Source organism: Phocoena phocoena, chromosome 15, assembly GCF_963924675.1.
Source record: "Phocoena phocoena chromosome 15, mPhoPho1.1, whole genome shotgun sequence".
NCBI classification, from domain to species: domain Eukaryota; kingdom Metazoa; phylum Chordata; class Mammalia; order Artiodactyla; family Phocoenidae; genus Phocoena; species Phocoena phocoena.
Genome location: NC_089233.1, coordinates 72,279,013 through 72,291,198, shown reverse-complemented (window position 1 = coordinate 72,291,198; position 12,186 = coordinate 72,279,013). Strand labels below are relative to the sequence as shown.

Here is a 12,186-nt window from a genome sequence, read left to right as displayed (position 1 = left end):
TTTGAAAGGCAGGAAATCTCATTTCACCAGTAACACAAAATAAAAGGCCAGCAGAACAGAGGTTTTAATCCTGTTTCAGGTCTCTGCCTCCGCCTGGTGGCATGTGTCCCTTGGAAGAATCAGCTGCTGTAGCCACCCTGCTCCCCCTCCCACCCCGCCCCAGATGACCTGGCCTCTTTGTCTCAGGCATCCAGATGCTGCACTTCCTAATAGGTCTGGAATTGGAAGTGCTGTGAAAGCACCACAGAGGGCTTCCCTGGTGGCGCAGTGGTTGAGAGTCCGCCTGCCGATGCAGGGGACACGGGTTCGTGCCCCGGTCCGGGGGGATCCCACATGCCACAGAGCGGCTGGGCCGGTGAGCCATGGCCGCTTAGCCTGCGCGTCCAGAGCCTGTGCTCCGCAACGGGAGGGGCCCGCATACCGCAAAAAAAAAAAAAGAAAACACCAGGCAGCAGGGACCCGCTAGCCACGGCATCTCAATCCTTACTCATTCAGCAGATGCTGTGTGCTAGGCCCTTTGCTAAGCACCTTGCCTGCGTCATCCTGTTGACTCTCCCCAACAGCTCAGCCAGGTGACTATAATTTATTTCCATTTTATACATGCAGCTCAGAGAGATTACCAAACTTACCTCAGGTTGCACAGCCCTGGAACCCAAGGTCTGTGTTATGCCGAGTTCAGTCTCAACCAGTATATTTTCCCAGTTTGGGGACAGCCCAAGTGTTTGGCAGTAAACATCTATTGAGTTCCTACTGAATAAGGCACGGTCTAAGTAGCAGCAAGTTTGTGGCATTTACTAATTCAGCACACTCTTTCCTACCCCTTTGGGAATGGATCCTATAAGCAGAGATTTTCAGAACATTTAAAACTGGTACAGCACAGGCACCCAGCAGTGGGAGGGCTGCACTTCTGTCTCTAGAGTAGGTGTGGGCTCGTTTGCAGGTAAGAAGGTTCAAGTGCAGAGCCACCAGCCGCTGGCCAGAGGTCACACAGCAGGCACTTGACCAGCTCTGACTTTGTATCCTCTGCCTTCCGTCCTCCAGGGGAGTCCCCGAGGTGGAGCGGGGTCTCTGATGCAGTTGGTCCCCTGGCCAGCAGGGACCTACGTCCATTTTATTCTTCCTCCCTCCAGCCCCATTGGAGGATGGGGCAACCCGTTCAGGGTTTCTGGGGAGTCAGCCTGGTTCCTTGGCAGCCAGCGAGGCACCCTGGGATGGGAAATCAGGCCGCCACCCAGATATTATAAACAATCACCGCTGGGCACCAGGCCTGCCAGTTCCCCATTGTCTGCTCAGAATCCCACCAGGAACTGAGGGGCAGACAGTGACGATGTTGGAGGAAACTTTCAGTTTCAGGCTGCAGAAGGCCTTGCTCTGCCTTGGGGGGCTGGGCCCCTTCAGTGCCTTAGATCCCACGAGGTACCGCTATTTCTCGAGCTTTTAGAGCCCAGACCCTCCTAAGAGAATGGATTCTGGACCCTCAGGAGGCTGGGGTGGAAAAGAAACGGGTGTGGAGGAAAGGCCAGGTCACCAGCTGTGAGCGAATCTAGGTCTTAGCTTTCGTGCTGTTAATTCAGGTTCTTTGGGTTTGCAAGCATAGCAGGTATCCATTTCTGTCCCCAGGTAATTAAGTTATTTTCCCCATACTTTCCCTATAACACCGTTGCATGATTGTAGAGATAATAGATTCGGAAGCTTGACTGCCTGGGTTCCAATACCACTCTGCCACATCTTAGTTTGGCCCTCTCTCAGGTGCAGTGGGAACACGTGCTCCTCTCCAGGGCGTGGAGGGACACACAGAGCCTCAGAGACGCTCCAGAGTCATTTGACAAGACACTAGACAACATTTCTGCAAAGCATCACGCCCTTTTCTCAGCTCCACCCAATAAGAAGCATGGGCACGAGTCCCCTCTGCTTTCAGAGTCCCCAAACCTCTGTGGAGTTTCCCATCATCCCTTAGCACTGCCAGCCCGGCCTGGGGACCCAGACCTTCCTCAGTTCTCTTCCCTCCCTGCCTGACTCCCTCTCCTCTCCCTGGCTGGGGATTTGGGGTTGGTTTGTTTACTCACGGGCAGGATGGCCGGGTTTTGCACCTCTCCTTCCAAGACTGCTGCTTCTTAGATTTGAAACTCAAAAGCTAAGAATCTGACTGTCTTGTTCTCTGCATCCTACAGGGTCATCCCTTCTCTGAGGCAGTAGACCTAGGATACCGTGGCTCCTGCCTGAATGGGGAAAGGGTGGCAGCAGGTAGTAGGAAATCGTGAAAATGGAAAAGTACTCAGGCTAAAATCTCAAATTATTATCCTTCCATTGACTCTGCCAATAACTTAAGTCAAAACAGAATTTGTTGGAATGATTGTGGGACATCTCACGGGCTTGAGGAAAGAACTGGGTGGACGGGACTGGGTGGCTAGTAGTTTGGGGCTCTTTTCGAGGACAGGCCATTCACATGGCTCAGTTCTCATGACTGTTGGTCTCCGGGCTTCTCTTTTATTTCCCAGAGAGAGTCTTTGCTTGACTGAGCTTGGGTCAGCTGTCTGACCCTGGGTCCCTCAGCTCTGGCCAGGGGACAGGGTCACTGCATTCATTAATACACCAGCTGCTGTAACTGGCCTCTTCAATCAATGACTTATGGCTTAATGACAGTGACTTAATACAGACATTTGTAGTTTGCTCATGCAGACTTCAGTGCAGGTGTTTCTGGTCATTGCTCCCAGCCAGGCTCCTTTATTCTCGTCTTTTTTTTTTTTTTTTTAATCTAATACGTGTTTATAATTCCTCTACTGTCAGATATTTAGGTTGTTTCCATTTTTACTATTATAAGTCATCCGTGGCTAAATACAGTCCTTTTCTCCTCAATGTCCAAAAGCTTAAAACGGTTGATTTCCCTCTTTTCTTCCTGGATCTCTGTCCTTTCCTGTCTTCTGTGACATTGTATACACCTGCAACATAGACCTTCTCCAAGGTCTTGAACTAGACTCTCTTGCCCCTGCCTTGTCTCAGTCACCCTCCTGGGCGAGGGACAAGTACTTACTCTCTCCTGCTCTTCACTAGGCTCCTTTACTCTTGTGGTTTCAGCATCCTGAGGACCTCAGGACCCTCTGCTGGTGACTCTGGTCAGGATAGAGGGAACATAGTATGTGGGAGGTGGCCTTCCTTCCTCTCCCCTTGTTGCTGGACCTTGTGTATCCTTTGGCCCCCAGTTCAAATTCTCCTCTCCTGGTCCATTCTGGGCCACTGCAGCCAGCAGTGCTTTCCTCTCTTCTGATGACCCCTGGGCTCCCACAACCCGAGGTGGGCGGGTGGAGGGCCGGTTGTGCCTCATAAGAAGACAGTAGTCTTTTTTAGTTGTTTCTTTGGGGGGCAATATGTTTGTTTGCTCAGCAGAATGGTAAGTTGTTTGTGCACTGAGTCTTCTCTTGTTTCTTCCCCCAGCTTGCTTGGAATTTTATACATAACGGCCAAATAGTCTTGGGTGACGTGAGTTGGGCAGTGGCCTCGTATGGTAGCAGGCACTGCCATCATATAGCCCTCGGACAGGTGTCTTTCTCACTCCTGGCCTCAGTCTTCCAATCTATGAAAGAGGGAGTCTGCTGGCTTGGAGGACACCTTCCAGTAACTGTTTGCAGAGCCAGCAGGTATATCCTTTGCCAACTGTGAGGTTTTGTGAATTAGCAAGGAGGTATAAAGGCGGGCAGCTGTGGTTCAGGCACCAAGGAGCATGTCTAGGGTGTGAAGAGCTGGGTACAGGCAGAGGAGACCATGAGTGAATTGTTCTCTCTGAAGAACTGGGGCAAAGGTAGACTAGCAGAGTGGTTTGGAAGCAGAAGGTGGCACCCTCGGAGTGGAACCAGAGACCCCAGAGGCCGAGAGCTCAGCAGGTTCCCTGAGAAGGGAGCTGGGGGCAGGGTGGCAGCTGCTCTCAGGCTGGGGAACAAAGTGTGTACAGTGCCCTTGAGGCCCAAGGCAGGCTCCCCTTCCTGTTCAAAAAGCCCCTGGCTGCTGCTGTGAAACCCAGCTCACAGTACGTGCTTATTAAAAGTTAGCTGTTACTCTTGGAACATGCCCAGGTGGAAAGTCACCTGCGGTTGGCCTTAGAAGTGTTGTATCCAATGTTGAGTCTGCCCTGTGAGTTCTGGCTTTAGGTTGGCCTGAACCTGCTTCCTCATCTGAATAATGCTGATAAAATCAAAACAAAACAAAACAAAACAAAACAAAACCAACCTCCTTTGTTTGTGGCAAGGTTCCTATGAGAATGCTTTGCTCCTGAAGGTAATAGGGGCACATCAGGCATGGTACTTAGTGCCTGATCTCATTAAATACAACAGACCTAGGAGATGGGAAAGAAAAAACTAAAATTGGTTTCAGCCAAATAGTGTAATAATAATTGTTGTTGTTGTTGACTTACGTGACAACAACAACAACAAAATAGTTCTTGCTTCAGGCAGAGTTTGATCCAGGAGGTCACGCTGTGCCACCTGTGTGATGTCTTCCTTCATGGGCTCCAGACGGCAGCAAGAGAGCTGCCAGAGGCTCCAGTTTTCCGTCCCGGGTTCAAATCTGATGGGAAGAGAGAGCTTCTCACTTCCTACAGTTCGAAGAAATCTTCCTGGGCAGATTCTTGTGAGCTGCATTGGGCCACACGCCCAACCCTGAGCCAGTCACTGGCTAAGGAAGGAACGTCTTGATTGGCTAGGCTGAGCCTACGCCAGCCTCTGGAACCAGGTCTGCTCTGCTCCATGCAAATCAATGCCTTGGGGGAAGGGGCTCCCCAAAGGAGATTTGAGGTCTTGCTCCCAAAGGAAGGCGAGTGGACATTGGGCAGCTCTATGGCAAGAGCAAGTGCGAACCTTGGAGGCTGAGCCGCCGGCGCCGTGCATCTCAGACTGTCCAGTGCAAACAGGTCTTCTGGGGCTTGTGTTAAAAGCCAGTCGCTGATTCAGCAGCAGGGGAGTGGAGTGGGCCTCAATTCCCTTTCTAATTAGCTCCCGGGTGACGCTGCTGGTGTCTGGACCACACCTTGAGTATCGCAGCTCTCACCCATAGAGCCAGGCATTGACAAACATCATCTCCCGTGAGTCCTACAGCCACCCCGAGAGGCGGGTGTCACCATACCCATTTCATGGAGGGGGGAACCTGAGGCTCGGTGAGGAGGGGTAGGACAGGGAAAGGTACGGGACACAGAAGCTAAGCCCTGGAATTTTGGAGTCAGAGCTGAGATTTCAGGGCTATTAAAGTAGAAAGGAGGCAGAGATAGGACAGCGGTCTGCCTGAGGCTGGGTGATGGATGTGGACAGAATCACTGTGGAATGAGGGCCATTCTGGAGCTGATTGCCTGAGTCATCAGAGTCCTCAGTCAGCCCCTGGGAACGTCTGCTTTTGTCTCATTCTTTCTTCTTTGCAGCCTTAACTATGGGGGAGTTTGCCTGGCATCGGACGCCCAGTTCAGTGACTTCCTGGGCAGCATGGGGCCAGCACAGTTTGTGGGCCGCCAGACCCTGGCCACCACGCCGATGGGTGAGTGTCCCAAGACCTGTTCCAAATGTTGGGTGGGGGGAGTCCCCACCAGAAGCCCCGTGTCCCTCCCTCCTTCCCCTCTGCCTTGCCTCCACCTGCTGAGCACCCAGCCTGGAGCCCAGTTCATACCTGCCAGGCGCTCCGCAGAGCCCGGGCGCTTGGTGTGGGAGTTGTTCTGGTCTTGTTTGGGGCTGGGAGCAGGGGGAAGGGATCTCATCCCTCAGCGGAGAGGAGGAGCTGAGTCCTTGATGGAGCTCCCAAGCCACTTCCCAGTCTCAGCTCTTGGGGCCTGTTGCAGGGGATGTGGAGATCGGCTTGCAGGAGCGGAACGGTCAGCTTGAAGTGGACATCATCCAGGCTCGGGGACTGACGGCCAAGCCCGGCTCCAAGACACTGCCAGGTGTGGAGGCTGCCCTCCCGTCTGCAGGGTGGGGGCTGGAGGTCAGGGGGATGTCCTGAGGGCTGTCTGGGTCTAGAAGAGAGAAAATTGGGTCCAGCTCTCAGGGATCCCTCAGTCCCAAAGCGAGTGACTCTTGTGTAACTGGTGATTTAGGATTTTTTCTGGACACCCAGTTGAAATTGTCCATTGACCTTGTCAGCCTCCCCGACTGGACTGAGCTCCTGGGGGCCAGGGACTGTCTTTCCTGTTTGTGGTTCTACCGTAGCACCTGGTAGGGCTCATGGAATACCGTGGGTGCTCAGCAAACATCTGAGTGAATGAGTCAACCATGAATATATAAGCCCGGGAAGGGTGGGCAAGCCAGGGACTGAGAGAGGGAAAGGGTGAGCAAAGGAAAGGGGAGGCAGGCAGGACCACCCGAGGGGGCCGAGTAGGCCCCAGCTAACCCTGGCTGCACCCCACCACCTACCCCCACCTGCCCCTGTTGCCTCTTCTGCAGACCCCCTGGGGGGACTCTGACCCCCAGCAGCGGGTCCCACTGCTGCGCCCTTCGCCCACCATGTGGGGCTCAGGCTAGAACTCATCCTGCTGGCCTCTGTCCCCAGCGGCCTACATCAAAGCCTACCTGCTAGAGAACGGCGTCTGCATTGCCAAGAAGAAGACCAAAGTCGCTCGCAAGTCGCTGGACCCGCTGTATAACCAGGTGCTGCTGTTTCCAGAGAGTCCCCAGGGCAAAGTCCTGCAGGTGAGGGGCTCGGGGGTGGGTCGGGGTGCAGTATCAGAGGGAGAAGGAGGCCCTTCTTGGGGGTGGGGGACTCCCTGTAGGGCCTCATCTGGAGGAAGTAGAGCACTGTGGTTAATCTGAGCGCCACAACTTGGTGTGCGACTTTGAACAAGTTCCTTTCTGAACCTCAGCTTCTTCATCTGTAAAATGCCGATACTAATAGTACCCACTGATAATGTTACTGTGAGAGTGGAATGTGTGCTTTGTGCAAGAAGAGTATTTGCAAGTTTGGCTCTACAGGTGGCTGCCGTTAACATCACCATCACCACCACCACCAACAACAACAACCTCTGGAGGCCAGGGGCTTGGCATGGAGCTCAGTGGCAATAGACTGAGAGCCTTTGGAGGATCCAGAGAGGTCTTCGGCTCCGTGGCTTTTAGGAGGATCCGGGAGCTAGAAATAGCTGCCCATCGTGGGGCCGGCAAGGCCCGGGTTGGCTACCTGCAGGAGCCATACGCCTGCTCTCTCAGGGCTGCTGTTTGGACGCCTCTAGCTTATACCTCAATTTCTTGCTCCTAACCTGGGCAGGCAGAGCAAACAAGGGTAGGGCCAAGGTTACAAGTCGCCAAGACAGTGGGACTTCTGCCAAACTGGGAAGCCCAGGTCCTGTCTAGGCATAGTCTTTCAACCTGTGGGTTGAGACCCATCAGTGAGTTGTGAAATCAATTTAGTGGGTCTCAACAAGTATTTTTTTTTTTTTAATGGAATGGAATAGGAAATAGGAAAGAAATAGGAAATAGGACTAGGAAAGGTAAGTCTTAGTAAGATAAGTCTTATTTGGTGGAGCACTTGCTTCAATTATGAATCCCATGTGTTTACTGGGTGATGATATAAATGTCTGTCTTGCTGTATATACTGGTCAAAAAAGTTTGGAAAAACCCTTCTGGTCTAAAGACATTCAGAGAAAATTTAAAACAACCAGAAGACCATCTGGGGCCCACATCTGGTCCACTGGACAAAGGTTTGTGCATTTTGGCCTGAGCATCTTTGGAGAAGCTCCAGAGCACATCCCTATCTGGGTTGCAGAGGGAGTGGGGAAACAGAAATCTGACGTGGGGTCCTTGCTACTGAGCCTCCTGACTAATGTCAGAGCAGGACAGGCCCACTGCAATTGAGGAATGCCAGTTGTATTAGTCTGCTAAGGCTGCCATAACAAAGTACCATAGACTGGGGGGCTTAAACAACAGAAATGTATTTCTTACAGCTCTGGAAGCCAGAAGTCCAAGGTCAAGGTGTCACAGGTTATGTTTCCTGAGGCCTCCTTGGGCTGCAGACGGCCACCTTCTTGCTGTGTGCTCACATGGTCCAGGAATGCAGACATTCCTGGTGTCTAGCTGTGTGTCCTAATCTCCTGTTCTTATAACAACACCAGTTAAAACCACAACCACCCTAACGGCCTCATTTTAATGTAATCACCTTCTTAAAGGACCAGTCTCCAAATACAGTCACATTATGGGGTTAGGGCTTCAACATGAATTTGAGCGAACACAGTTCAGCCCATAACACCAGTGAAAACAGACCCATCCACACACCAGACATGAGCTTCTGATCAGCTGCCTAAGGGGTGTTGAAGACTTATTAGTTGAGTGACCTCGGACAAATGATTTAACCTCCCTGAGCCCCAGTTTAAACCGCTGTGAAATTGGAATCCTTTTTTGTAGGGTTGTTGGGAAGGTTGAATCTAAGGCTGGTTTAGCCTTAGAACGATTCCTGACATGCGGTAACCAATAGCAGTGGCCCATGTTGTTTTCATATTACCCTGCATGCTTGAAGAACGTCTTACAGCTTACAGCGAGCTTTCACATCCATTATCTCCTGTGATCCTCGCTTGCCAGGTAAGCTGAGTGCGGGTGATTCCATTTACAAACAAGAACTCTGAGACTCTGTGAGGTTAAACAAACGACTTTGCCCCAAACCACCCAGCGGGCACTGGGATTAGAACCTGCGCATGTCTGACCCTAAAGCATGCGCATTAAGACAACAGGCTCTATGTGTGATAAGCCAGCCCACCTTTGGAGAGGGGCAGAGTTAGAACCTGAGGTGCCGGAGAGCAAATGAGGGTCCTGTAGCCACAGACCATCCATCTGGCCACTCTAAGAGAGGAGGTTGACCAAGAAATGAGGAAGGCACTGCAGAAAAGAGTCTGTTGGAAAAAAGGAAGGAGGCTACCATGTACACTATACACGTAGCAGCCACTTTTTTAAAAATTGAAGTAGAGTTGACTTACAATATTGTGTCAATAGCAAAGTAATTCAGTTATTTTTTTCAGATTATATTCTACTATAGGTTATTATATTGAGTATTCTTGTTGCTTATCTATTTTATATATAGTAGTTTGTATCTATTAATCCCATACTCCTAATTTATCCCTCCCTCCCTCCCTCTCCCCTTTAGTAACCATAAATTTGTTTTCTATGTCTGTGAGTCTATTTCTGTTTTGTAGATAAGTTCATTTGTGTCATATTTTAGATTCCCCATATAAGTGATATCATATAGTATTTGTCTTTGATTCACTTCACTAAGTATAATATTCTCTAGGTCCATCCATGTTGCTACAAATGGCAATATTTCATTCTTTTTTATGGCTGAGTAACATTCCATTGTGTGTGTGTGTGTGTGTGTGTGTGTGTGTGTGTGTGTGTGTATGTACACCACATCTTCTTAAGCCAATTGTCTGTTGATGGGCACTTGGGTTGTTTCCACATCTTGACCATCGTAAATAAAGCTTCTATGAACATTGGGGGTGCATGTGTCTTTTCAAATTAGAGTTTTCATCTTTTCTGGATATATACACCCAAGAGTGGGATTGCTAGATCATATGGTAGCTCTATTAGTTTTTTAAGGAACCTCCGTACTGTTCTCCATAGTGGCTGCAACAATTTACATTCCCACCAACAGTGTAGAAGGGTTCCCTTTTCTCCACACCCTCTCCAGCATTTATTATTATTATTTTATATATATATAATTTATTTTATTTATTTTTGGCTGAATTGGGTCTTCGTTGCTGCACGCGGGCTTCTCTCTGGTTGCGGCGAGTGGAGGCTGCTCTTTGTTGCGGTACACAGGCTCCTCATTGCGGTGGCTCCTCTTGTTGCAGAGCACGGGCTCTAGGCGCGCGGGCTTCAGTAGTTGTGGCTCACAGGCTCTAGAGCGCAGGCTCAGTAGTTGTGGCGCACGGGCTTAGTTGCTCCGCGGCATGTGGGATCTTCCCGGACCACGGCTCGAACCCATGTCCCCTGCATTGGCAGGCGGATTCTTAACCATTGTGCCACCAGGGAAGCCCGCATTTATTATTTGTAGACTTTTTGATGATAGCCATTCTGACCAGTGTAAGGTAATAGCTCTGACCAGTGTAGGTAATTGTAGTTTTGAATTTTTCTAATAATTAGGGATGAGCATCTTTTTATGTGCCTATTGGCCATCTGTATGTCTTCTTTAGAAAAAAAATAGTGTATTTGGGTCTTCTGCCCATTTTTTGATTGGGTTGTTTTTTTCAATATTGAGTTGTATGAGCTGTTTATGTATTTTGGATATTAACTCCTTGTCGGTCATGTCATTTGCAAGTATTTTCTAGATTTCTGTAGATTGCCTTTTTGTTTTTTTGATGGTTTCCTTTGCTGTACAAAAGCTTTTAAGTTTGATTAGGTCCCATTTGTTTATTTTTGCTTTTATTTCTCTTGCCTTGAGAGACTGATCTAAGAAAATATCGCTGCGATTTATGTCAGAGAATGTTTTACCTAAGTTCTTTTCTAGGGGTTTTGTGGTGTCATGTCTTACACTTAGGTCTTTAAACCATTTTGAGTTTATTTTTGTTTGTGGTGTGAGAGAGCGTTCTAATTTCATTGATTTACATGCAGCTGTCCTACTAGCCACTTTTTAAAACTTTGTTTCCGAGGATCTGGAAGCAGAGGGCCTTTTGGGGGGTGGGTGGCAGGTAGGACACTCATAATGTAGGGTCAGCCCTCAAGGCTTGGGCTCAGAGGTGGGGCGGGTGGAGGATGGAAAGAAATGGCAAGACCAGAGGCCGGACGCCAGTCATCCAGGGACCAATAATGGTGGCACTGGAGCCAGGAGAATATGGTGGGACTCGAGCCATTTTAGGCGGTAGAATTCCCTGGACTCAGAGACGAATGGGGCGTGGGGTGACCCCAGGTTCTGCTTCTGGGCCCATGAGTAGCACTGACAGGATTTGAACCACTGTGTCTCTTCCCCGCAGGTGATCGTGTGGGGGAACTACGGGCGGATGGAGCGGAAGCAGTTCATGGGTGTGGCCCGCGTACTGCTGGAGGAGCTGGACTTGACCACCCTGGCCGTGGGCTGGTACAAGCTCTTCCCCACCTCCTCCATGGTGGACCCAGCTACGGGCCCCCTGCTCCGGCAGGCATCCCAGCTGTCCCTTGAGAGCACCGTGGGGCCCTGCGGCGAGCGATCTTAGTGCCAGGGAGGGGGAGGGGCTCCCCAAGATGGTCTGGAGACCGCCCAGCCCCGACCTGGGACCCCAGGCCCAGGGGCACATTGAACAGAGGAGGATGGGGTTCTCCCCCCACAGCGGGGAAGCAGAACGGGGAGACCTGCCCCCTCAGGGCCCCTCCTCACCCCTTCTTCTCCTCCTATCCCCTGAGACCTTCCCTCTCCCAATGGGATTGGCTGCACTTTTGACTTGGCTGGTTCTTGACCTGGTGGGTGTGGCTGCAATCCGGAGAAAGGAAAGACCGAGGTGGCAGAGCAAACCATCCTCCTGCCCCAGACACTGTCCGACCGCTCCCCCTTTTTGCCTCCTTGGAAGCTCGCTGCCCGGAGCCAAGTCCAGAACCCAGCGGCCATCTCCATGGTGCCAATTACCAGCAAGTGTCTTTCCTGCGGCACCGGGTTCAGGCAGCTACTCCTGCCCCAGAGCCTATGGGGCAGCTTTGCAAGGATCCGGAGCCAGCTCCGGGGGGCCCCAAGCCCCTGACTTGAAGAGGAGCTCAGGCCTCCCTCCACCTGCCCGTGGAAGGAGCTTTGCCGCAGCCTGTTCGAGTCCATCTGTCTGTCCCCTGCCTGCCCCTCTTATGGTGGCTCTAGGACTTGGGGTCCTTCAGGGACCAGAGGATAGGAGGGGTGCCCTGGGCCTGGCACAGACCCCCAGGGTACCTGCCTCTGTGGGATTGCAACAACCTAGTTTGCAAACCGTTAGTGGACTGGACAGAACTCTTGTCGCCTGTGTTTTAGCAGAGGAGCTGTGGGACCCCGATTTTTGAGAACTCCAGCTCCAGAGAGCTCACCGTCTCTGAATTCGGGGGATGTGGGATTGGAGAGGGAGTCTGAGGAAAGCTGGGCTTGGGACTGGTGGTGCCCAGGCGAGGGTTTCCCAAGTAGGAGAATCCCTCCTTGCTGGATGAGGTCAAAGGTTATCTTGTCTGGCCCTCTGCCTCCAGGCTAAGGGTCTGGGGAGGCAACAGAGCTCCCCAATTTTAGTCTTTTTAAACAAACCATCCCGTACTAAGG

At 51.2% G+C, this 12,186-nt stretch overlaps 1 protein-coding gene across 2 annotated transcripts in view; it reads left to right on the top strand.

Annotated features, from left to right (window-relative positions):
• RIMS4 (regulating synaptic membrane exocytosis 4) overlaps positions 1-11,134 on the top strand; it is a 61,571-nt gene extending 50,437 nt beyond the window's left edge. For both annotated transcript variants that reach the window (XM_065892564.1, XM_065892563.1), the window contains exons 3-6: positions 5,402-5,514; positions 5,813-5,914; positions 6,520-6,659; positions 10,916-11,134. In XM_065892564.1, coding sequence (XP_065748636.1) covers positions 5,402-5,514; positions 5,813-5,914; positions 6,520-6,659; positions 10,916-11,134 — 574 coding nt within the window. The remainder of the gene's footprint in view (positions 1-5,401; positions 5,515-5,812; positions 5,915-6,519; positions 6,660-10,915) is intronic.
• The last annotated feature ends 1,052 nt before the right edge of the window (positions 11,135-12,186 follow it).